This window comes from Notothenia rossii, assembly GCF_949606895.1.
Source record: "Notothenia rossii genome assembly, chromosome: 4".
NCBI lineage: Eukaryota > Metazoa > Chordata > Actinopteri > Perciformes > Nototheniidae > Notothenia > Notothenia rossii.
Window position 1 is genome coordinate 75,838,062 of NC_136902.1, and position 27,214 is coordinate 75,865,275.

Genomic DNA, 27,214 nt, shown 5'->3' on the forward strand with positions numbered 1-27,214 from the left:
AATTATATGTAACAGTAATAGAGCATCCAATGATTGAATCTGGAATCATTATTACTGCATAAAACTGGTGATTTTGATTAAACTTGACCAGAAGTAAAAGAGAGAAGCAAGAGAGGAGGGAATACAAATAATAAAGTAAAAATACTCCTTTGTGTCATGCTCTCTTCTCGTATTCAGGCTGGTCACATTTGTGGTGAACTACTTTTTCAGCACAGGGTTATTTTAGGCTGTGAGTTTTAAGGCCAGGGCAGTCCACTGCATCTGGCAGGAAGACTGTGGTAGGGATAATACAGAGAGGGAAACCATCACCAATCCTTAAAATGTGGGGTACCAAATTGGTCTTCTACATCGTTTATTCTTACTCACTTTCTGACCTTTGCTATAACTTTTGAATTACACCAAAGATGACCAGATGTTAGGATGGTAGGAGCAAAAATAATGCTGTTCATTTGTGGCCGTTCTGAGTGTGGGTCATGCTAACGCCGCTATAAAACACATGAGGGGTTTCTGGCGCGTACTTCCAGATATGCTTATTTTTTATCCATCCATTTTCTCCCGCTTATCCGTGGTCGGGTCGCGGAGGTAGCAGCTCCAGCAGAGAGCCCCAAACTTTCTTTTCCCTGGCCACATCAACCAGCTCTGACTGGGGGATCCCAAGGCGCTCCCAGGCCAGCGAAGAGATATAATCCCTCCATCTGGTTCTAGGTCTACCCCTTGGTCTCTTCCCAGCTGGACGTGCCTGGAGCACCTCCCTAGGGAGGCGCCCAGGTGGCATTCTAACTAGGTGCCCGAACCACCTCAACTGGCTCCTTTCGACGCGAAGGAGGAGCGGTTCAACTCTGAGTCCCTCCCTGATGACCGAACTTCTCACCTTATCCCTAAGGGAGACACCAGCCACCCTGCGGAGAAAACCCATCTCGGCCGCTTGTACCCGCGATCTCGTTCTTTCGGTCATGACCCATCCTTCATGACCATAGGTGAGGGTAGGAACTAAATGGCCCGGTAGACAGAGAGCTTTGCCTTCTGGCTCAGCGCCCTTTTCGTCACAACGGTGCGGTAAAGCGACTGCAGTACCGCTCCCGCTGCTCCGATTCTCCGACCCATCTCACGCTCCATTGTTCCCTCACTCGAGAACAAGACCCCGAGATACTTGAACTCCTTCACTTGGGGTAAGGACTCATTCTCTACTTGGAGTGGACAGTCCATCGGTTTCCTGCTGAGAACCATGGCCTCAGATTTGGAGGTGCTGATCCTCATCCCAGCCGCTTCACACTCGGTTGCGAACCGATCCAGTGAGTGCTGAAGGTCGCAGACCGATGAAGCCATTATTTTTTATACAGAGTAAAAGGTGCCATTTTCAGATTTTTTTTCTTAAACTTTGTTAAACCTGACATTACCTATCCACAATTAAATACAGTTTCTTTGTGAAAATCATTATAATATTTTCATATGTTTTACCAGTGACATGACTTAAACTGTCGACATAGCTCATTAGCTTTACCACAAATGTGAGCAATGCTAATGAGCTGCTTTCAACGTACAGTATAATCAAAATCTCTTTTTGATTTTGACCACCCTGTTGTAGACTGTCGAGGAACACAACCAAACCAACCACATTTTTTTTGGGATGCAGCATGTTCCCCCTAAAGGCCCTGACACACCTAGTCGACAGTTGTCAGTCAATCAGAGTCAGAACGTTGGCGAGCATCTGTTGCTTTAGTTTTTGCGGTGTTTCCTGCTCTGTTGCCACTTGTCTGCATTTTTTGGGTTGAGTGAGTGTGAATTTGTGGCTTTGGAAGTGGAGAAGAGGCGACATCAGTCAGCCTCTGTTGCTGCTAGTTCTTTTGATGTCAATTTAGTTTTTGTCTGTGCTTTAAACATTCCAAGTGAAACATCAATACTTTTTTTTTGCATTTTTTTGACAGTGCAGATAAAAGAACAGGAAAGAGGGAGGGAGGCAACATCAGATTTGAACCTGGCCACCAGGCAGGCAGACTGACTAGAGCTACCAGGGTGCCTACATTTATTAGAAATATTTCAGATTCTCTAAATCCATCAGAGGTAATCAGTAAAAGGAGTATCTATTTGGTGAAAACAGGAATCATTTTTTTACTGTATCTATATATTCCTAAAGCAGATCACAAATGCATTTTAACGTTCACGATAGAAATTCAAGTCAGTCGTACTGAACCCAAGCATGCACTGACTTAAAAGAGAATATGCCCCATTTTTAATAACCGCATGAGTGAAAGAAAGCGAAAGCTGGAAAATGTACACAAATTACAAACCAAACGGACTCCTAAGGCAATGCCAATATAGTTTTCCTACAAGTCATATTTTATTTGGGTTTTAATACACTTCTTTCGTGATACCGTTGAAGCAATGACAAAGCTCACAGCCGTGAGGTTTGACATTAAATAAAGTAGATTTCATAAATGGGGCTCCACCTACATGTATTATTAGCCCCAGTTCTTGTGCCAAAGGCTTGAACTACATTCCCATCAGACAAGCACAACCCATTTGAAAACCCAGACTGAGCGAGGCTCATTAGACGAGGCTCATGTCAAAACAGAGGATTAAAATGTAGGCGTAAAAAATTAGATAAATTACTCTGGCAACGAGGAAATATATAAATATAGGAGTCATCAATAAGCATCTTAGCATGTATGAATAATGCATGTGGCCATTTCCCATAGCCAGAGGCAGGAGATATTATTACACCATCAGACCAACTAGCAAAGGTAATAAGTTGGAGAGGAGAGGTAGAGAAGGCTGGGGGTATTAGGCAATCCCTAATCCACATTAAAGACACTCTTTTTGACTGAAATATTAGTTCAACATTGTGTCTAACTTGTGACCAACTTCAGCGTTTGTAGTCCTCACAAAGCTGGGTGTAATGGCAAGAGTGTCACCTCGGGTCAAAGGGAGCCAGCTGATACTGTTCTAATCCGTCTGCAAAAATGTACTATTTCATGACAACTCTCTAAGAAAAACACAAAGATTTAGACTCTGTGACACCACTGTTGCTCAATTACTGACTGTTAAAACCCAATTACATACACAGTTAATGTGTTATAATCCTGTGTGGACCACAGGAAGAGAAGCTGTTTGAGTTACAGCTAATGATGAAGGGAAAGTAAATATAACAGACTACATGAATGGAAATGTTCCATTGTGGCGAACTGTCCCTGAGATTGATTTAGTGTTATTTTTGATAATCTATACTAGTTTTTGTCAAGTTTGTTTAGGTTTTATTTTCAAGTTTTACATGGTCGACAAATATTTTGCATTGCTGTTAATGAAAACACTGTTACACATAGTGAGATGTTTATGTGCCATGGTTAGTGCGAACCAAACAGAATACTTTCTTTGATGGTCTATCACACTGTTAACACAAGCCAAATCCAGAGCTGCATCTTAGAGCAGAGGGATACAGACAACGAATGAGGAAAGCTGGTGTAAACACGGGCCAGAAACGGGAGGAATTTATTCAACTTTAATGACTTCCAGGGAAGAAAAAAATGAGGGGAAATCAAGAAAAGAAGCTGAGAGGGCAGGTTCCTATACGTGTGAGATTTCTCCAACAGAGTCACACTGTCAAATCTGATTAGTAAACATATCATTGTACATGCTGTCTAGAAATGTGAAGTTTTGTTTAGGCGTCAATTAGAGACTTCAGACATTCCTTTAGTAGGAAAGCTGGAGGAGGGAAGGGAAATTCAGTAATGCTAGAGGTTAAAGGGCGCTGGCTGCCGCAGCAAAAAGCAGATGCTGGACCTTTCAAATTATAGCGCATCACGGGGTGACCAGGATATCATCTTCATATGGCCTGAGCTGCCCTTTATTCTGATAGGAGCATCAGGAAGGAGAGAGAGGGAGAGAGACAAATGAAGTGAAGGAGACCAGAGGTGGTGAAAGGAAAAGGATGGAGGCTTGAGGAAAAGTGATGGGAGGAGAACAGAAGCAAAAGTTGTTAAGAGACAGAGGTTAGTGTCAAGTAGAGAGAGGGGAAGAACAAGTTCAGCACTGGCATGTAAAAAAGGAGAAGTCAGAGGAAAAAGTAGGGTTTGGAAAATGCAGAATGTTGTACCAATTCAAAGCACTGCTGGTGTTCTCCTGTGATACCATCTTGACATGCTCATCTCTCTTCATTTATCTTTCTCAGATCCGAACCTGTTTCCTTTTATATTTCTCTTCACGCACATGCTTCAGTGCTTTCTGCTTCTTCCCCCTCTCAAAATCTCTGTGCTTGTCTTGAAATGTACTTTCTGCAGGGTTGCACTCTGAGTATCATGTGACATAAACACCTTTGTAAACATAGCTAGTCTTTTAATAGTAGCTGTCCTCATTTTGTTCACCAACTGTCTCAGCCACCTCTATCTTAACGTCCTGTTCCTTGTTCACACAACACCTTATGCTGCAGTAAACCGGTAATGTGCTGCAAGGTCATCATCGCCACGGTAAGTATAGGGAAACCTTGTCTAAAGCAAGGATAAAGTGGTTAACAGTATCAGTTCCAGCGTGATCTCATTGAGGCATGGTGGAAATCAAATGACATACACCATCTTATCAAATGAGCTCTGTGACATCAGGAATAGACAAGGTCTCACACCTGAGAGCCATATTTTTACAGGTCAGATGAGTCGCAGCCATAGTCTATGGTCACAGCCTGATAATACAATAATAATAATAATAATGCCTTACATTTTTTATTAGAGTGCTTTGACAGGTGCTCAAAGCACTTTACAATGACATATTACACATATTAGACATGTAAGAGTCATTACTGTGGACATTACCCACAGGAGCAATATGAAATAGGAAATATATAATATAATAATATATGATATTCAATATGAAATAATATATCATTGTCGACAAATACGTTGACCAAACGTTTTATGTTAATTAGTAACACATACAATTAACAAATTAACAAATAATTCACAACTTCTTGGAAAAATGCAAGATGTTTTTGACATGCATTTACGATCCTGTACCTTTTAAACTTGTTTTCAGTCTACATTGCGTAACATAAAACGTTCTGTTATTTGCTGTTTCTGTGTATGTTAGCTAGTGTAACTGTAAGCTCTGGCTCAACTGGTTAGTGCGCTGATCCTGGATCAGGGGAGCACTGGTTCAATCCCTTCTGCAGTCAGCATGTCGTTGTGTCCTTGGTCAAGACACTTCACCTCACATTGCTCCAGAGGGGATTGCTCACAGTATTGACGATTGAGTGTACTGTATGTAAGTCGCTTTGGGTAAACACGTCTAACAAGTGGTAATGCAACAGCAGCTATTTAGCCAATGATGTCCATTGGCAGACCGTTTCAAATGTTTGTTACACTCCAAATTTGTATGGAATGTTGAAGCAGAAAACCATATTTTACAATTGTTCATTTCATACAAACAACAAAACACTCAAACACACAATCTTGAGTTATCACGCTAAAATATTAGCCTTTTAGAAGCCGTCTTTGTGCTACCTTAGGATATATAGATGGCTGGCATTGTTACAGGGTGAGATCTTAGAATTATTTTTTCTTCAAATATAAGTCATATTTAATACTAAGATAATATCTCATCAATGATGGAGACATTGCTCATTAAGAAAACATCAAATCAATTGATGCTGATTAATGGATATGTTAACACTTAAACTTATTAAACGATAGTTTCTTTGGCCGCCATAAATCTATGCTATATCGTCATACAATAAAATCATTTCATTAGTATTACTTCCTGTTTAAACTGCCTCAGGAACATTGAATAATGGACATATCTGTGACATGAATGAGCTTGATGTGCTGGTCATACTTAAATGATGCTTGATAGACATTCATAGATTGTAACATCAAGGTAATTCTAGACCATCTAATGTCCCTCGCCTGACACACAAACATACACACACACACACACACACACACACACACACACACACACACACACACACACACTAGTATTGACCACAAACCATGAGACAGCAGATCTGCATCATCTACTAAGGGTATACTACAGAGATGAATGGAAGGTGAGTCCGTGCATTGATATTCAAGACACCGCCATATGAGTAATATGTATGCATATGCGCAACATCAACTATTTCTCATGAACGCGTCTTTATCTCACACATACACAAAAAACCCACCCTATGACTCCCTCCTTCGGCTGTAAGACAAACAGAGGGGAGGGGAGACGACAAGAGCAGGCAAGTGGCACGTGTGCAAGCTGTCGTCTGCACTGTGATATCAGCGCCAGTGTTTAAACAGCCTGACGTGCACATAGAGACAAGAGGGACAGAGGGTGAGGCACTTAAAGCAGACACCCACATGAATAATGATGTGAGATAATGTACGTTTTAGATACATGGTTACCTGTTTATTTTTGCGTGATAGAAAGGGGGGGCAGTAACATGATTGTGCATATATGGATACGTTTTGTTTCATCTATTCAACTGCTTTGCTCTCCACTGCAGTGGCTGTTGTAGTGCCAGTGTGGTGTAATGCAGTGGTGGGGTGTCATTGAGTTCATGGACATAAACCACTTCCAGACTAGTCTGCTCCTCTCAGGAATAGCAATGGAGGAGGTGTGTATGAGTTTATATTTGTGTGGGCGGGAGGGTGGGACAAGAAAGATTGAAAAACGGCGAGAATGACAGGAGAAGTCACAGAGACGGGAAGACATATAGACAGACAGATGGGGTGAGGAACAGACAGTGAGTGATAGAAAGGAGACGTCCAAGAGATAAAGACGTTTTGGGTGGATGCTTGGCAGACATGCCATGAAAAAGTACTCTGCCCACTATGGAAAAGCTCCCCTGTGTACATGTTCCACCTCCTCATTTCAAGCATGGGGGGCCTTTATCAGACATTAAAAAATGGCAATCTCACACACACACACACACACACACACACACACACACACACACACACACACACACACACACACACACACACACACACACACACACACACAAACACACATACACACACACACACACACACACACACACACACACACAGTCTTTCAGAGTGTCTCGCTCTTTCTCTCTCTCTCTCGCACTCAGACACATGCCGAGCTAGACAGACTCCGGGACATGCAGGCAGGGAATGATACAAATAAAAACCAGGAAGACAGACAGGTAGACAGAGGGCAGGAACAGGTGGCATGGCCCGAGAAAGACAGGGTGGAGATATTCAGCATGTAATGAAATGGGAGCAGAGTGAGACAGAGGATTTAGACAAAGAAAGATACAAGTGCAGCAAGATAAGGATAATTCATGGCAGTGGAAAATCCTTGACAGGAGACGGTTCAGTAACAGCGATCACTGATTAGAAACTCAGTGGCTGAGAAGCTTAATGGCAGAATTGCTGTAAGGAGTATATGCAGCTCAATAGATGGGGATGATTAACCCTAATGATTTGCCCTTCTGCTATTGTTTTTCTGGAGTCACGTAGTTTGGATCAAATCAGGAAATACCAAAGATGCAATCCAAAACGAAATATCTGCTATCAGTTTACAGAATCGCAGCCACACACACATGAATTGCAGTCTTCCTGACTTGTCATCAGAGCAGCATTTGGCCAAACGGGGGATAATCTGTGCTCTTCAGCTGTCTATGACCAGTGATTCAGTTTGACACCTTAATCTGTGGAAATCACAGAGGGCTCCACTGAGGAGCCAACTGTATTTACTATAGATTACTTCTTCCACTAGTGCACATTAGCCCAGTGACAGCTCTGTAGACGGCAGGGGAAACAGCAATCATACGCCATTGACTGTGATTTTGCCACTTGCCGAAGGACTCCCCTAACCATTTGTCGGAGTGACCCACTGTCCATCTGCCAGTTATATTCTCTGTGTTGGTTTACTGAAGCTTGGGATTCAAAGCCATCTTCACTCACAGTCTCCTGCTATCACCTTGATCACAGCACCTGCCACATTTTCCTTTCCCCTCGATAATTGAATAATGTAAATCAGGGCGCCCATTCCATTATTCACATTCACATTAATTGTCTCACCCACACACAAACACACTCCTCATCTGTATTCGATACAGACTGCCCTGTGCCTGCTGAGGACAGCAGGGAGATGACATCCCTTCTAAAGGACAGATTAGTTGCAGAATGAACAAAAAGGTGGGGGAGGATAAGAAAAGAGGACAAATTCCCTTTTCTCGTATTTTTTAAGAATCATTAGTCAAATGCAGGTAACTATGCATGTTTCCACTTCACTCTTTCTCCGCTATAGTGTTTTCTCCCACACAGTTGTTTAGAAAGAGTTGTGTGTGCAGTGAAATTCAGTATGTATCTGAGTGCCTCTGCGCTCTCGCTGTTCTATACTCTAATGACCTTGTAGATCTGACTGCTCTGATCTGCAGAGAAGCGTATTCAACCCACTGAGAGTCAGACACTGAAAAAGAAACGGAGCGAGCCACAACAAAAGCAGATTGACAGGGAACTAGACGCAGTAAGGGAATGAAACTGTGAGAAAGAGGCAGATGTGTTGAGATCAGGGTGCACACAAAACAACGGGGAATATTTAGCAAATTTCCATCAGCAGTCAGGCACCTTGACGTTTCTATTCAAGATTTTAATTACTTTAATTTCACTACTTTTAGTTTTCGGAGCCGCTCTGATTTGCCTGGGGATTGAAAGAAAAGTATTTTTCCAGCAAAACGCTCATCAATTTTTATTGTTAAATATGTAGTGTGTTGCCTCACTGATTTAGCGACCATGAAACTATTGTATGTATATGTACTTACAAATTCTTATTTTTCAGAAGATCAGCTTTAAACAATGTAAGAGAGAACTTTATAATAGTGTTGAGGCTCCATTAAGCTTTCATAACATTTTGATGGAGCCTCAACATGTAATCCATGCAGGAATTTATGGAGACCTGTCATCAGGAGCTCTGATCACAGTTTACAGTACACTGCAGCAGTCATAAACATATTGAAATGAGGCGACTGAGTTGTTCATGCTCTGTACAGATTAATTGAAAATAGTTTTACCTGTGCTGGACTATATGATTTGATCTATATGAATGCACCTGCCCATTACCTGATGAAGTTAGATGCCGCCTATCACAGTGCACTAAGATTTGTGACAAACTGTAAAGTATTAATTCATCACTGTACGGAGGCTCAGTCACTGGTACATGTTCAAAAGCCATGTTAGGTAAACTACCATCCTACATCTGCTCTCTGATCACACGACGAATTGAAAGTAGCTATTGCCTGAGATCTCATGCTGTGGTTTTGTTAATTAAATGTGCCAAGTGCTAGGACTGTTTTAGGGATGAAATCTTTTAGGTGCGCAGCTCCTCTAACAGTCTGCAAAAAGAATGGAAAACTGAGCAATTTGGTTACACTAAATGTTTTTAAAGCTCGGATAGATGCTATGCAATCTGATACTGTTGGTACCTGCAAATGTTGTATGTAAATTGTAAATCCCTATATCTATGTTGTATGATGTCCTTTTGGTTTTTCTGTTGTTTTCTGTTTGTATGTCTTCATGTGGAACTTGCTGCAGGTCTCCCTTGAAAAAGAGATCGATGATCTCAATATGATTCACCTGGTTAAATAAAGGTTTGAAATTAGTCAAGACCCTAAAGCTAATGCATTTCAGATACTTTGAACCTATTCAAGTAATTACTGTAAGCTTTTAATGCAAAACAAACACAAGGTGTTAAAAAATCCTGCTTTTGTTCAAAATTGAAAATACAGAGTCCTCTGTATAGTGCTCTATTTATTCTATTGTTTTCCCCATTAAAGTGGTGCACACATAGTATAGCCCTTTATACATATATCCTTTATTAAATATCACATTGAGATTAAAATCTATTTTACAAGAGTGGCCTGGCCATAAGGTAGTTCCCCCCCTCATCCAATATGGCTCACATACAGTCTTTTTTGGGACAGAAATATAACAGCATTTATGTACCTCGCTTTACTCATTTGTCTGTTTACTTTCCTCATTGACACACAAACTTAATAAAGAATATCAAGCCATTATATCCAAATTATGCTTACATTTTTGGCCTTTCAGCAATGATTTTGTCTGTGCCCATGTATGTGTGTTAACGTGTTTATGTGTCAGACTGGTATAGACAGCCTGGGAAAGCAGGAGTTTAATCATTTCCTGAAGGCAGCTGTAAACACCAGTAGTGCAGTCATTATACAGGAGGGTTGTTCGATATGTAAGTGTGTTTCTGATGAGGTCAGTGTGTGTTTTTATTCATTCATCCATAAACGCATACATGAAGCTTTACTGTTAACAGTGGGAGTAACACAGCAGGGATTTCAGTGTAGTACAATAGAGAAAGAAAGTTAAGCCTTCCAGAAAAGGGAATATGTGTCTGTGTGTGTGTGTGTGTGTGTGTGTGTGCTAATCATTCTGCGGAACATTAAACACTAACATTACCCATGTGTCTGCTCAGCTCTTTTCCACATTAAAACTGTCCTGCCTCAAACTACAGTACCACACATTAGCGGTGACGCACGGTGTCCATCTGCATATGTACACACACACGCTCCAGCAGACATATAACTCACTCAAACAACAAATCACACTAAACATCCAGATGGTGAATACAAAATCTAAAAGTGAAACAGCAGAACTGACCAGAAAATATTAGCAGGGATACCTCAGTCTTGAGTCGAAACACACACAAAGTAACACACATACTCAGAGAGTGAACAGCAATGACTTACTGTATCTCTGCAAGGACTCGTCTGACTGCTGCTGAGGGGAGAATGGAAAGTGAAAACCTCATGCTTACTTCGCGGCACTCCTCTCTTTCGCTTCCTCTGTCACTACCCCCTCCTCCCTCTTTTTTCATTCGCTTTCTCCCTCCCCTGCTTCTATTCCTTCCTCCTCCTCTTCATCCTTCCCTCCCTGTCCTTCACTCCTTCTCTCTCCCTCCTTCCCTCTTGGCAGAGCCCTACTGTATTCAGATACACGAGTCTCCATATACGGCAGCACAGCTAAACATGTCACACATAATTTATCCACAGCAGGCTGCGAGTTCACCTTTCACAGCTCGCACTTGGACCATATGCAAAAGAGGGAGGAGAGCAACGCCGGGGAACTTAACTCAGACAAACTTCTTCTGTCAACAGCCACAATTTCATACCGCATGAGTGTGTGTGCACGTTTGTGTGCATGTGTGTATGTTAACAAATGCAGACAATCAGACCTTGAAAATGCTACCCTAGACCAAAATGCAATTCACCTGCACTGTTTCAACACCTCCCTCTCCCCCTTTTTCTTCCACACAGTCTCTCCACCATCTGTATCTGCAGGCAGTAAATCTCATACAGATTCTGTTTGTGAGAGCTGTCCACCTGCACGTTCCCCCCCTCTTCTCCTCCCTCTGTTTTATTTATCTGTGCTACTACCTTTATACAACTGATGGGAACAGAGAAAACAAACTGCAAAGCAATACAAAAACGGAAGTAAGGGTTAAACACAGGCAGAAAAGACAGAGGAGTAAAATGAATTTGCTGTGTAATAACAGCGTGATGCAGTGAGTAAAAGTGCAAGGATGGCGAGATGAAAATAATATGTCAACAAATAAGACGTCATCGAGATTGCTGTCTGATGATTCCCTCTGATGTGTCCACAATCGATCGTTTTAAAAAAGACAAGCCTGCTGACCTCTCTTCTGCCTGCTTGACTTCCCCTGGTTGAGTTTTTTGTTCAACTCAGCCTTAATATTGCACTTGAATGAAAGAAAACCATTTGGTGAGAATATAGCAGTTGTGGTTAAGAGAAGAAACATTGAAAAGCGTAGAATAAAGAGAGAAAGACTGGGAATAATAATAGCTGCACTTGAGTTGTGGTGCTAGCTGGTAGCTTTCTCCTCCCTCCTCCACAGCTTCAGTCCACTCACAGGACAGCAAGAGTCACAGCTCTGTTGCCATGGCGTCTAACTCCATCAAACACTACGTCAGGTGCATGTGTGTCTATGTGAGCATGCGACTGCGTGGTGTTGTGTCTGTTCGCGGAGGTGGTTGTGTATGTGTCAGGTGGGTGTTACCTAGTGACTCAGAGCAGCATGGCTGACTTGTCTGCAATATATCAAGGTGTTTAGAATGTATCACTGTATTGGTGTGTTTGTGTGTAGTGTGTATTTGTTCTATGTGTGTTAGTTGGTACATTGAGGTCATACCACTCCCATTCCCACCTGAAACCCCCTTCTCACACTGATTTATGTACCATGGTCGAACAAAAGACATGAGCCACTCTGTCATTTACAAAAGACTTGAAACAACTGAGAGGAAGGGAAAGAGTCAGAAAAGAGTCAGAGAGGGGATAGCAGAAATGGTTCTGTGTGCATGTACGTGTGTGTGTGTGTGTGTGTGTGTGTGTGTGTGTGTGTGTGTGTGTGTGTGTGTGTGTGTGCGTGCGTGCGTGCGTGCGTGCGTGCGTGCGTGTGTGTGTGTGTGTGTGGAGGAAAGGTTTTGATTGAACTGCAGCCTGCAGCTAGCCCTCAAAAGCACATATGATGGATCTCCCTGCTGCTTCAACTGTTAATGTTAAGCTCCAGCTTCTATAAATATTTATCAATTTGTTCATAGAGTCAACGCAATGCACTACAGACGGCGGTAATATGACATTAGGATTTTAGACCTGACAAGTCACTGACATGTGCCCAAAAAAGGCCCTGCAGTTGTCTTCCAGGAGTAGAGTTGGGAATGGTGTCTCCATGTTTCTCCATGTTGTGTTGTGATTGTCTAGAATACAAACAGACTTCAACTGCATGGCCTGATCTGAGTGTTCTCTGGAAAAAGCGTTGTTTCTCAAGTATTTAAGGGTTATGGTTAAAAAAGCAAATTCAATACTTTATCGATAGTATAAAAAAAGTCTTAAATCTGCATGAACAGATGTTCTGTCTTCTTGGGAGCACCAGAAACATGCTGTAAACATTTCTCTCGTTTCGTCTCCACCAACCTTATTTATTTCCGGTTTGGTGCTGGATGGTTAGTGCACAGTCTTTTTTTTGTACCCTTTTTACAAAAAAAGCTGCCAACTGCAACGAAAAACAGCTGACAGAAGCGTCGAGAGTGAATCAATACAGTTGCAGGCCATAAAACCATATCAATATGCTTTAGGTTACTAAAAGGTTTCATAAGGCTGTGCATATATATACAGTACATACGTTATAATAAATATTAGATTATTTTTGCACAAGGCAGCATCTGAACCTTTTGAAATTGAGATGAATTTAAACTAGCTGATGTCATGTTGTTGTAGTGTGATTTGCTGTGCACTATTAAAATGTGAAAAATGTTAAAAAAAACGAAATTGCAAAACCCTTCTTCCCCCTGAGTCACAATGAAGTAGAAGTGAAGAGAATTAAATGGAGATACACAAGAAAATAACAAGCACTTTATAATCATACATAAGTACTTAAGTAAATGTACTTTACACAGGCAGGATTCTTGTCTAAAGAGAGAGACCCAGTGACGAAGAAACAGGGCACGGTGAAAGGTTTTAGACTGGCAGATAATTGCTGCAATTGCAGATAATTTAATGCACACTAAGGCTCCTGCTCACTGCTCTGCTGATGTCTGTGTACAGAGGAGAGACTGAAAAGGACTTTTTAGGCACTGCTTTCTCTCACAAGCCAGTGTCTCTCACGTCTCTGCTCATTCTGATCATATAACAAGGAGACCATGGATCCATGAACATGTGTCCCTTGTGTTCCAGATCATTAAAGACAGGAATGAGGGAAAGCAATTGAGAAAAATAACAAAGGCAGGAGGAGTTGGACAAGGAGATCTGGATCCATATATCACCTTTGATCCATGCTGCTAAGCAAAGCCAGAGCTGGACTGAGAGCAAAATAATATCCACTAGAAAATGTGGAGTAAGGATCTTAGCGAATGGAAAATCCAGCAGGGAGACCCTGTGAGTCTGAGATGTTCAACATTCATAACAGACCTGAGCTCTGTTGATGAGTGTCTTAGGTCAACAATGATCTTCAAACAACTGTTACTAATTTCATTCAGTTAAAACGATTACTTTATGTCTTTCTCTTTAGTCTGAACGGCTCTGTGTTCTGGTACCAATTCTGGGGCCCCAAAATGTGAGCTCACTGGAAAATGTGGGAATCTGTCAACACAGAGCTCTATAACAGACCAGCAGTGTAATATATAAATGACCATTGTTCAAAAAGCTCCTGAACCCCCAACTGAAAGTACTCTGGTAGGGCCATTGTTATTTTTTAACAAGACATCCATTTGTACAGTGTCTCTCTGCATCATCTTGAAATCACTTTAAGGAATAGCTAATGTACCCAGATGACTATATAGTCGTATATATGTACATACATATCAAGCAGCTCTCAGTCCCCTAAACACAAACACTGAATTATTAGAGAGCTGAGGCAGAGGTATACTGTATAGCTGCTACTGTCATATAGGTGTCTGGTGAATAATTATATCACACCACAACATTAAAAGTGGAGGGGGCTCTTAATAAAAGGAGATTAATGGAAAAGAGTAGCCTCTCCATTTTGAGGATTGACAAGTGGATTTCTGTGGGGGAAATGCCGATAGAAGCCCAGCTCTGTCAGGGCTAAATGGAGACAAACTGACAATTCAGAAGATTTTTTGTCTGATCTGCATTATTTCCTTTTTTGCATTTCATTTCCCAAGCCGCAAAAGCTGTTTGCATAGTCCGTTACCGTGTTCAGCATAAACAGCCTCCCATATCCACATAAAACCCATTATCAAAAGGTGCAACACACACAAGTCAAACAGTCTCAAAGCTGCTGTGTGTGATAATATTAATAATTACCTTGAGCAGTATAATATTTGAAAGCTGGAATTTGAGATAATGCAACTTATGTTTGATTGTTTTCTCCAGGGATCTTTATGTACAACAAACATTAAACTATGACCTTTTGAAACTAAGGTTTCATTTTGAAATCACTAAGTTTCATTTTGAACTCTAAGCTCTCATTAAGACTGTCTGTTTTTTCTAAATGACAGTGTTGAAATATGATTCCACAATTTGGTCCCATGGGTGGAGATTTGAAATTTCCCATTGGAGTCCTGGGGTAATAAAGTTAAAGACCACCATTCAGCTTTCAATATTTTCACTTGGCCGAACATTATACCCCAAAAACATGCATCGTTCATCAAAGTGTTTGTAATATTGTGAAACAAGTGCTTTATATTTAGATTTAAGAGATTTGAATCAGTGATCGTGATTATGAAAGTGTGACCTATAATTCATCATTAGGATACGTTTTTATTTTGACTGGCACATTAGGTTTACATTTGAAATACATAATTTGTCATAGTGTTACATTAAGTATATTGGCCAAAAAAAAGCACTGCAACATTTACTTTTAAACCTCTAAAGACCAACATTATATCTTACTTTTGAAATCCTTGTATCATTTTGTTAAAGTTTTAATTTTTTTTTGTATTATTCAATTGTATTAATTGTGTTGAACGTGCCCAATTTACATGGAAATGGAAATGAAGGACAAAGTCTGACTTGCTGTGCATTTTCATAACCCGTGATATCCTTAACATGAAGTTATATTATGTTCACCTGCTATCCGAGAATATAAGTACATGCAAAACCTTCCCAACCTATTCAAATTAGCAACACACACAAAAGAAAACTGCAAAAGAAAAAGAAGATATTTGACATGCACATTGGTTATTTCTAATCCCTCTAAGATAAATGCATGCTTTTAAAGAAATCCTGAACTCGGACATTTCCAAGTGAGAAAAAATGACAGCAATTCCTACAATAGCAACAGGCAGGGAAGTTGTCGGAATCATAACATGTCAAATTTTAATGACACCCTGTCATCCCCACAGAGCAACCCTCTCCTCCTCTCCAGAGCAGACAGATCAAGAGAAAAGCTTTCTTACCTGCCTGGTTGTCTGAGCGTTTCACTAACACTCGGTCTGGGTGTACGAGTATGTGTTCACTCACACAGAATGCCTCCGAACAGGAACTGATGAATCTGCACGACTTCAGCCCTGCAGCGTGCAGTGCATTATGGGGTTTCAGTCTCTCTCTCTCTCTCTCTCTCTCTCTCTCTCTCTCTCTCTCTCTCTCTCTCTCTCTCTCTCTCTCTCTCTCTCTCTCTCTCTCTCTCTCTCTCTCTCTCTCTCTCTCTCTCTCTCTCTCTCTCTCTCTGTTGGCACAGTGTTGGAGGGGGATGTCCTCACCTCCTGTCTGGAGAGAGGAGGGTGAACTGACACGCGTTGTATACACACACACACACACACACACACAATTTAGAAGGAGCCTCATGATGTTGAGCACCGCTGCTCTGGTTACCATAGCAACATCTCCCCACACCCTCTCGCTCCTGTATCTCTACAGGCTCCCTCGCCGCGTATTCTGTTTGAATTGTGAAAAACTGCGAACAAATATCACAAACTTGACTCATTGTACTCCTTTAATTCTTTCTTAATTCTAGCCTGAGCTTTACGGCTAACACAGAAAAGAGGAGAGACTGTTGGAGCCGTGTGCCGATAACTAACTGTTGCTTTTGCTTCTGGGAAGATGAGAGGCTGGTGAGTTGTCAGGGAATACAGACATACACAGATAATGAAAGTATTTGTGTATGCACATGCATCTCTGTGAGTGTGTTTGCGTTTCATTGTGTGCGTGTTGGAGTGTGTGGATTGATAAGCTGGTTCCTAAAAAGCAGACTTTAGTTCCTGTTTGTGGTTTCTTCTTGTCCCTTGTCAATTACCAAAAGGGAAGCACAGCTGGACCGACCAATGAAATGAATGGATCGTGTGCACACATGCACACAGGCAAACAGAAAGACTGACTGAGACCAACTGGTGTAATTATTTAATTTGTATCATTATTCACCTTCCTGGAGGCTTGTTCTACGTGTAACTGTTATTTAGTAACTGATTCAGAACGACCATAGCTTGGTGGTGAATTATCAACAAAAGGAGGGGGGGGGGGGCGTTTACAGGCAGAAAAAGAGCAGAGGATGACAGAGTTAGAGAGAGATGGTGCGTACTGTAAAGGAGAGAGAATGACGGTGAGGAAGAGAAGGAGACGAGACCTTCTCTCCGCCGTCTCCCATGACGACAGAGTGGGTGGAAGGCCTTTCTGTCCTTCAGGCCTGTAAATCAGCCGCTCACAGCTGGGTCCTGCAGCGTAACCATCGCACTGGTGACCCCCAACGCTAAATCTTTCAACATCTCGCCTTCCTGTTTTTGTCTCGCAGCCTTTATCACTGTCTCTTCCCCACTGTTTCTCTGTCGCACTGCCCCATTCTGCTGCCAACCCCTAACTGATGTACATTTTCATCATGTTGATCAAGAGTGTTACTATACTGTACCAGAACAAAATTGTAAAAAAAAAACTACATCTCCCATAGTTTGTTTGGTTTGTTTATTTATTTAAAGGACAATGCACATTGATCGACATTGCTGTAAACGTGCTAGGCTTAGCCAGCAGGCTAATTTTCAAGTGTTGTCCTTTTGGCAAGATGTTAAAATAACCACAACAAGACTAGAGAAATAAAGACATGATTAAAAAAAAAATACACACAGCAACAGACAACAACAGTAAAACAATAAATAGGAACAGACAAACATGCAAACAGATGAAATACTACCATATAGGATACAGTTAAAAGTGTTCACATTTTTGATTGCTTAAAAGCCAGTTCTTAAGATAGTGGTTAATTGTATGATAGGAGGTGTTATTCCTTATCTGTATTGGTGTTGTGTTCCAAAGTGTTGATGCCCTCACAGAGAAACACTGTTTACCAAAGGAACTGGACTTAAGAGGGACTGTACATTCCCCTCTTAGGGCAGACCTTGTGGTTCTGCTGTTTGAATTGTTCTGCTGTATAAAAGTGCAGAGTGGTGGGGGTGCCTTGCCGTTTACAATAGTAAATAATGTCTTCTGTCTTTCCAGTAGCTATGGGAACAGGTAGGAATTGGGATTCACTGCACATTGATTGTTTCAATTCTTGGGAGAGTGATTTAATCAGTGCACTTGGCAGCGGAGGAGAAAAGGAGCAAGGTGTAGACAATGAGGGAGGCAACAGATGGTAGTAGGTGTGCTTGTTTATCAATGCAGGGTGCCAATTAATACTTGCTGCTCTACTTTACTCTTTGGGTCCATGGAAAATGTGCCACTAAGTTAAAGCTACCCCTCCAGGGCGTGTGTTTTCTGTGGTAGAGAAAATGCATTGAATCAATAAAAGGGTATTTTCCATTCTGCATTTTCTTTGCTTCTGGAAAAGCATACATCTGAACAAGCTGGCAATATCACCAAATCCTCATGTGCTCCGCTTAATAAAGGGTCCTTGAGTTAAAGGGACACTGAATAACCTGATCAGATTCGAAAGCCATGGTGATTAGTCATGCTCTTTGTGACTAATGGCAACAGCAGGTGTCCACAGGCCCTGTGTGCCACATCTATTCATTAGAGACGTAGCGCTAACTGCTCACACACACACACACACACACACACACACACACACACACACACACACACACACACACACACACACACACACACACACACACACACACACACACACACACACACACACACACACACACACACACACACACACACACACACACACACACACACACACACACACACACACACACACAGACTGCACATAGTAACTATATATTTACAACATTGCAGTTCCCATTAAGCGCAATGACCATTGATTAGGATTGTGCATAATGATAGTGGTAGAGCTGCTGGTGTAACTAGAAAATGCATTTCCTACAGAAAATGCGTGTGAATGCTGTAAACTATGAACATGTACAGTATGGCTGAATTTAGCTGAAAATGCAGAAAAAGCTGAATATGTTATTAGCTGAATGGTAGCTGCTTTTAGCTACAAAAATGCAGAAAAAGCTTAAAATGTAAAAGAAAAGGTTTAAAAAAAGGTATAAACAACAACATGTATAGCCTTGATGTCTTGAAATAGCTGAATAATGTAATAGTTGAATGGTTTCTGCAGCTGAAAATAGGCTGAAGGAGTTAAATATCAGATGTAAGTAGTAGTGAATTAATTTGTATTAAGATGAAAAAATAAAGTAAAAAGGCTTGGGCAAGCAGCAGAATATTTTGACTGCAAACTTTTCGACTAAAACCATACGTCACCAATAATGTATAAAATATGTGGAACCTATTGAAGTCTGTATGAAGTCTCCATTAGACAGAAAAGAATAGGCTGAGACAGTCTGTTAAAGTCCAGTCTGTCAGTGTTTGTTTCTGTTCCTGAGCACCTACTCATAACACCCAATCATAACACCTGTGTGTGTGTCCACTCCAGAGAGATCAAAGGCAACCAACTGCAGCACTGCGTCCCATAAGAATGCATTGAGTTGTATATCTGACCATTTTGCCACCCGCTCAAAAACTATGGAGAGAGAGAGACTATGAGAGAGAGAGAGAGAGAGACTGTGAGAGAGAGAGAGAGAGAGACTGTGAGAGAGAGAGAGAGACTTTCTGTGACTGTGAGAGTGTGTGTCTTTCTGTGTGTGTGTGTGTGTGTGTGTGTGTGTGTGCGTGTGCGTGCGCGTGTGTGTGTGTGTGTGTTTGAGAGTGGGTGTGTGTCTGTGTTTGAGAGTGTGTGAGAGTGTGTGTGTCTGTGTTCAAGAGTGTGTTCAAGAGTGTGTGTGTGTGTGTGTGTGTGTGTGTGTGTGTGTGTGTGTTTGAAAGAGTGTGAGTGAGTGAGTGAGAGAGAGTGTCTGTCTGTCTGTCTGAGTTAGAGAGAGAGAGAGAGTGTGCCTGTGTGAGAGAGAGAGAGTGTGTGTGTGTGTGAGGGAGAGGGGCCGTACAGGCCGTAATTCATACTGGTCCTCTCACGCACATACATTCTCCTTTTACATACATATATTTTCACTCTTACATACATACATTCTCCTTTTACATACATATATTTTCACTCTTACATACATACATTCTCCTTTTACATACATATATTTTATAATATATGCATGTCTGAAGACAATATATGTATGCAAGAGAAGAATGTATGTATGTATGTATGAAGACAATATATGTATGCAAGAGAAGAATGTATGTATGTATGTATGTATGTATGAAGACAATATATGTATGCAAGAGAAGAATGTATGTATGTGAGAGAGAAAGTATAGTGGAAACGGAAGGAGTATGGTTGAAACGGAAGGCAGGTCATTCTCGCGCTGTGATTGGCTCAGAAGGTCGAGCGGGGCGGGCTCATGTTCAGAACTTCGGATTTCAAATCAAAATAACATGATGGCGGGAGATGAATCGCGTAGATTGCAGCAAGCATTAGGGGTTTTAAGGAACATTTTGTCAACCCCTGAAACTGTCACATCCCTGTCATCGTCCCTTGAGCGGCAGAGGACAGGCTCACAGGCACAGGAGCAGCACGTTACTAATAACGTTTCTCACAGCGCGGTGGAGAGTGAGCTGAGAGAACGTTTCAGACCTGCCAACTCCCAAGTCGCCTCGGCAGGCCAAGCAGATGAAGGAGGACAAACTGGAGGATCTTTGAGATACCAAACTCAGCTCCACTTTGGGAAGTGGAACTCGCGACCAAGGAAAAGGTGAGAACAACATACATTTTAACTTAAATGGAAGTTGTCAATCTACTAAATTCGAAATGTATGTTTGCTTATTTAGCAACACACTTTAGCATGCTGTGCACATGCTGCATCTTTTACCGCCTGGTAAACGTGAGGCGCGTCGCTCGGGCGCGTCGGCGGGTGCCAACTTTCAAGGCCGCTGAGGCAGGTTTTTTTAGGTGTTTATAAAAATATTGTCCTTGGAACAGCAGTGTTTTCCCTTGAAAACGACGTTTCTGTCTCTGCTCTACCCACATAATCACACCAATGTGTGAATGACCACCAGACTCTGGGACAGTTTCATCCGACAGGCCATAAGACTGTTAAACAGCTGAACTAAGAACATCCATAACATTCACCTGTGTGCAACTTACAAATTATGTATCACTTGTATACTCATATGGCACTATTTTATTGTGTTTAGTTGCTCTATTGATCTGTGTTATTGTGTTGCTCTGTTGGAGGAGCCTGTGACCTAAGATTTTCAACGACATAACTACCCTGTAGCTATGTACGCATGACAATAAAAGCCTTGAATCTTGAATAGACCTTAAAGGCTTTTATTTCCAATTAATACAATGACAACTAATATAACTGTGTAACACTTGTACACATGTCAATCGAGATGTGTAGAAAATTGAAGTATTTTTTTCTTCACACGCTTTTAAATTCCATGAACAATGACAAGTATGCTACTGTAATATTGAGCTACAACTTGATGAACTAACGTTACTAAATGTTGGATGAATGTTTAAGTTTACATATTTCTAACTATCACGCTAATGTTTTTAGCTTGCTCTGCTGTTGATTAGTCCCCAATCTGTTTAAGGTGGGGAATGTGAAATCATTTCCCTTGCTAGCCGACAGCTAGTCAGGCATACATATTGATGAACTTAATCTTGCTAGAAGAGGTTAATCAAAGTCTATGTTGTCTATGGGTCAATATCTAAAGCATTACAGAGCAGGTGAGGACACATGGCTGACACACTTCTGTATTGTAAGTTAAGAAGATAATTAATGTATTACTTCCAGCTCCGTCTAGTTTTGTCTTTCAGTAGAAAGAAGACAACACTTTATTTATGATATATGATATATCGCTTTGAGCACCAGGAAAAGCGCTTTATAAATGTAATGTATTATTATTATTATTATCTTTTAATGAATATAAAATAAAATATCTGCTTTGTTTTGTAGGGCCAAAACAGTTTATCATGACACTTTCAACAAAGACATCATCCTTCTTCCGGGACCATCCAGCACTGCCGTCATAAAGCATCGGACAAAGCAACAGTTGCATGAACATGGACATATATTGAATGGATTTGAATTCCAGAAATCCTGGGACCACAGGACTGTCACTGATCAAATTAGGGATGCCTTTGGAGAAAAACTCTCAGCTGATGTGAGGTAAGACCTTTAATGTAATCATCCAGTCCCAGTCCAAACTGTGATATAGTGATTCTATTCAAATGAAAAAAGGACCTAACCTATTAAGCCAGTTATTCATACTAATACATTTGATTTTGTGGCATCACTTACGTTCGTTCTCATTTATTTTTCTGACTGCCATCATCAAAAAGGAAATGGAAAACAGACTGTCAGAGGATCCGTTTCAATCTGTCTTGTGCATTTTTTTACCTTTTGTCATTTTACCCACTGCTTTTCAGCCTAGAGCTTCTGATGGCATGTGGCAACAGATTGATCAAGCCAAAACTGCGTGCTGGACAGGAACTGGATGCAAATCTCATACATAAATTGTATAAATCGAAAGCCCTATACATCAGACCATCAAAGTCAATTTTGGTATGTGATATCACATTTGAATTAACCTGCAGAACATTGTAAAAATAATAACCCATAATCGGTGTATAAACATGCCTGAAGATTAAATGTTGTCAGTTACCTCTGACATTTGAAATGTATGTTCTTCTTGAACTTTAATTTCAGCTTTGTAGTCATGAAAATGTTTACTAGCTATGTGTTTATTTATTTTTGTACTTCTATAGACTAATGCAGAGTTAGAATGCCTGTTTTAAATGTTATATCCAAGCACAGAAATTGACTTAATTGGCTGCTGCCTAGTTGGACTAACAGAGCTAATAATAGAAGGGGATACTGGTACTCGTCGGGAGATGTCACTTTTAAAGCATGGACAGTAAAAGTAATTGTTAGCAATATAATCATTACTCTTCAGTGTACAGTTGAAATGTAGTATATCTGAAAATTATTTTTATGTCTTTCCAAGGATGAGGTTACAGGCTATAGCAGTGAGGACAACATTTGTACGGAAAACACTGGTTCAGCAAGGCAGCTGCACTCCTCATTTCGACCACGAGATAGACAATCAAATGCATCTTCAGACAGTTTCAACAGTCCAATGACTACCTCCCCACCAAACTGTACTTCTGCAGTTCAACCTTTTGCCTCATCACTTGGGTGTGGAACGTCATTCCCTCAAACTCCTGCCTTGACCTACCAAAGCAGTATCTCACCCTATCACAGCAGCACATCAGCGAGCTGTTATTCTACTCAACTGCCAGTATGCTCGCTGGAAAGCTACCCTTCCAGCAGTCAGCCTTCTACATCATCATTTGGAGGAACAATTTCTGTTGATCCAGCTCCGGGCAGCACTCCAGCAAGCCATTGTCCTGTGTTACCCTCTACCTCAACACACCACCAATCAGCAATCTATGATAGCTACCTTACAATAATGTCTGCATTGTCTGACGAGTCTTCTGATGAGGAATTGAACCAGGCTATACTAGCAAGCCTGCAGAGTGAAAGGTTAGTACAAAAAAGATCTCGGAGGGCTTGCAAAAACACTGGTCGGTGTACAAAAAGCACATGTCAACACTGTTTTTTTAAATTACTCACTGTCGGAGGGTAGACACAGTTCCGCACTGTAGGTTTAACCATGTGGTATTAAATAATGATAAATTACATCAAGATTTATGACATAATTTATGACATTATGTGCGGATATTTGAATCCCCTGTGCGTTAGAGCTCTATTGTTGTCCAAAAACTATTAAAAACACAGTAAGTCACACCGCTCCACTGAGTGGCACATTCCTTCATCCCTGGTGAGAACGACTACTTTAGTTTGTTTAGAAATGGCTCCTCAAGACTAATAACAGCAATAAGATTGTTACTCTCAAGAGAGAGGTTACTTGAATGGCAGCTGCCACTGAGCATTCTCAGGAACGCAGTTTAGTTTGCAAGCTTATGCTACATATCACCACCTATTGACTTTCTACTATACTAGTATACTTTGTACGTGACAATTATGTACTGAAGTTCAAAATTGTCAATGATCATGAACAACACAGACACATAATGCCACTTGCTCAAAACTAGTGTGTGTGCCCTAACTTTTATCTATCTTGCTAGTTCCAGGATGGCTACGGGATGTTTGGTGCCGGTGAGAGATATTTTGCAAGATCTTGCAACAAAAATAAAACATCAGAAGAAATGCAAGTTCAACATCAACCGATCCACAGTCCTGGATGGAGCCATCAGGGGTTTAAACGAGGGACATACGATCCATGTCACACTTTTTTCTGTCAGGTTTTCTGATGATATGGGAGTACCTGAAGAGGCTGTGGACTTGTGTGGACCAAGAAGAGAGTTTCTCAGACTTCTAATGGAAGCTTTGCCCAAATCTCCAATGTTTGAGGGAGAAGAAGGCAAACTGAACTTGGCCTTTGACAGTAGTGGTATGTATTGATTGTAATCTCACATGATAAACTCCAGATAACCATTTATTACATGTATGTCACTGTTTTATATGATCTTACAGGCATTTTTCAAGTCTCTATACGCATGCATTGTCAAATATATAATAATTGTCATTTCCTCTACCCATGAGAGAGGACCGGTACTTTATTGCAGGCAGGGCCATTGCAGTAAGCCTTGTACATGGCGGTTCTCCCGCAGGCTTTCTGTCCCCAACTCTCTTCTCTTGCCTTGTTGATGGCCCAGAATTGGCTAAGCCAGTGTTGGAAGATGTTGCGGATATTGACCTGCACGAAAAAATTAAGAGGGTAATTTATTTTCCTCAGTTTTAGACTATGTTGTGCTGTAAGTGTGTCTCTTTCTACACTAGTAGCTAGTGCAGAGGGGAATATGTTCAAATGTTGGCGCTTTCAAATGTTGTTTTTTTGTATGTATTGGAAGGTCACGGAGGGTAAATCATTGGAAGATCTGCTAGCAACAACAGAACCACTTGATGAGTATTTGGCCAATGCTGGCTGCCTGAGGCCGCTGCGGAGGTTGGAAGACAAGAATCTGCTTGTAGATGACATCCTTATGTTCCAAGTGATACACAGAGTGCGTGGTCCTTTTGAGAGGTACATTTTTATCCTCAGTTTTTTTGCCTCTCCAATAAGGAATTGAAACCCATGAAGATTGCATTGTGTTCAAGGTTTTCTGTCGGCCATTTCTGTTGAAGTGTATGCGGTAATTTCCCGACTAAACCGCACCGTATATAAGCCACATGACAGTATTATGTTACATCATCGTGTCACATAGGCTAAAACTAAATGCCAGGTGGTTGTGGTGCGAGCGCTTCTAGCCATTTAAAAGTTGTTGTACAAAGTAGTTGTGGGCTTGGGTTGTGTGTTAGAGCAAAAATACTGTAAACCCTCCCCGCACGCGTACATACACACATATATTTTTCTCCTGTTTGAACAGCATCTAAGCAAGTCATTTTTCCTTGCCATGACGTTTAAAAAGGACTACATGTGAAGATGTAAAAGCTTCTTTAGTTCAAACTTAAGTCGCCAATCAAAACACTTTAAAAAGCAAGTGTGATTTTTACTCAGATTTCGGGATGGACTGAGAACACTTGGTGTGCTGGACAAAATCCAAGCTCACCCGGAGAGTTTTCGCCCCCTTCTATGCTGGTCTCCTACAAACCTCACAGCTGACCTGCTTGACAGCCTCTTCACCATCCGCCTATCAACAGTTGGCAGCAATAGAAGGAGTGCTGAAGAAGTTGTTGTTCCTTTCTGGAGAGACTACCTAATAGATGCAGAAGGTTAATGTATAATTGTTTAAAGCGTTTCTTGTATGAACTGAAATATCTCCTCGCTTGTAATTAACAATGCACTGCATCTTGACATTGTATCAGTTAAGTGCAGTGTTTTTTTTGTTTGTTTGTGTTCTTTCTAATTTCCGATGTATTGACTTTTCTCTAGATCAAGAGGGAACTGAGGTTACCTACTGTAACCCCAGCTTCTATGAGTAAATGGCGCAGCCCTCTAAGGCTATCGCTATTGGGTAATCCCCCTGCGCCCCCGCGCAGCACTGAAACACTTGTAGTCCACGCCCACCCGCAAGGTGGGCCCCACCCTCGGGCCTCCTTCCGGTATAAATAGGAAGGTGGCCCGGCAATCTGCTCCCATACAACATAACTTTTCTTCAGCTATTCGTAGAGCCAGTGGGGCCCCGCACTTAGAGGGCTGCGCCATTTACTCATAGAAGCTGGGGTTACAGTAGGTAACCTCAGTTCTATTTCGTATATGGCTTCGCCCTCTAAGGCTATCGCTATTGGGTTAAGGGCGAAGCATGATGTAGTCTGCGCCCCCCTGGGTCCGCCCGGCACTAGAAGCACAGACATACCTGCTCAATAATACCCCATGCCTGTTGTGCCATGTGTAATGGCTCCTCACCGTCCCTGGAACATAGCAAAACATGCCTATCTTCCCGACGGGGTGAAGGCTGGGAACAATACATACCGGCCGCTGTGAGAAAGTAGAGACGAAAGTCCCACCTCGTCCTGCGATCGTAGTGGGGGAACAGCAGCTCTCTGCGTGCAGACAGGCAGGAGAGCGCCCAGCTGGATCCCTGACGTCACTCACTCTGACCAGGCACTCCGTACAAAGTATGTCAAAGGAAGAAGGAACATCCCTCCTATAAGAGGGGAAATGGGCCGTTCTCCGTGTGCCAAAAGGCAGGAGAGAGAGAGGCGCACAGCCGGCTCCCTGACATCACTCACCCCGACAGGACACCCAGTACAGGGTGTGTCAGAGAGGAATGGGAGACATCCCTCAAATAAAAATGAATAAATGAACAGGGGGAAGACCAAGATGCAGACGTGCAAATATCTTCCACTGACATTCCTCCGTGCAAAGCCGTGGAGGAGGAAATTCCTCTGGTGGAGTGAGCCTTGATGTTCTCCGGGGGCTCCACCCCAGAGGAGACATATGCCTGTGACACAGCCTCACACAGCCAGTGTGACAGCCGTTGTGCAGACAGAGGTTGCCCGATCGAGCGCTCTCTATAGTGCACGAACAGGCGCTGAGAACGGCGCCAGGCCGCCGTGCGCGCCACATAGCAGGACAGCACGCGCACCGGGCAGAGGAGATGAGATGTGTCTTCTTCCTCCGATTTATGAGGAGGCGGAAAAAACCCATCCAGGGTGATCACTCTTGACCTAAAAGTGCTTGTGATGACCTTTGGCATAAAGGCTGGGTTAGGCCGTAGCACAGCCGAACTGCCATCTCCTTGGATCCGGAGGCATGACGGGGCCACAGAGAGAGCGGATAAATCACCCACCCTTTTTACTGATGTTAGAGCCAAAAGCAGTACTACTTTGGCTGATAACATTTTAAGGGGA

General features: G+C 41.8%; 2 protein-coding genes across 10 annotated transcripts in view; one reads left to right on the forward strand and one right to left on the reverse strand.

Moving 5' to 3' along the window:
- Nucleotides 1-27,214, reverse strand: part of LOC307035863 (muscleblind-like protein 1) — a 124,609-nt gene that overhangs the window by 52,069 nt on the left and 45,326 nt on the right. The window contains exon 1 of one of the 7 annotated variants that reach the window (XM_079675676.1): nt 15,902-16,058. The exons of 1 other annotated variant lie outside the window; for it this stretch is intronic. The gene's annotated coding sequence lies outside the window, so the exon portion shown is untranslated. Of the gene's footprint in view, nt 1-10,714; nt 10,888-15,901; nt 16,059-27,214 lie in introns of those variants that run through there. 5 more of the 7 variants (XM_079675683.1, XM_079675681.1, XM_079675679.1 and 2 more) reach the window with 5 other exon arrangements.
- Nucleotides 18,749-25,848, forward strand: LOC307037163 (G2/M phase-specific E3 ubiquitin-protein ligase-like). Of its 3 annotated transcripts, none has more exons than XM_079677940.1 (8): nt 18,749-20,578; nt 21,791-22,003; nt 22,264-22,399; nt 22,842-23,380; nt 23,986-24,311; nt 24,466-24,638; nt 24,772-24,944; nt 25,419-25,848. In XM_079677940.1, exons 1-8 carry the CDS (start codon nt 20,160-20,162, stop codon nt 25,636-25,638), a joined length of 2,199 nt encoding a protein of 732 aa, XP_079534066.1. In that variant the 5' UTR covers nt 18,749-20,159; the 3' UTR covers nt 25,639-25,848. The 3 variants fall into 3 exon arrangements, with proteins under 3 accessions (XP_079534066.1, XP_079534067.1, XP_079534068.1); XM_079677941.1 differs by having other exon boundaries at nt 24,487-24,638; XM_079677942.1 differs by lacking the exons at nt 22,264-22,399; nt 22,842-23,380.

Bases quoted from the DNA above. Each gene is read 5' to 3' on its own strand.
- LOC307037163 (XM_079677940.1), top strand. From the start codon at position 20,160: ATGGTTGAAACGGAAGGCAGGTCATTCTCGCGCTGTGATTGGCTCAGA. The intron at 22,400-22,841 runs GTATGTGATATC...TGTCTTTCCAAG, and splicing joins GACCATCAAAGTCAATTTTG to GATGAGGTTACAGGCTATAG. The intron at 24,945-25,418 runs GTACATTTTTAT...ATTTTTACTCAG, and splicing joins GTGCGTGGTCCTTTTGAGAG to ATTTCGGGATGGACTGAGAA.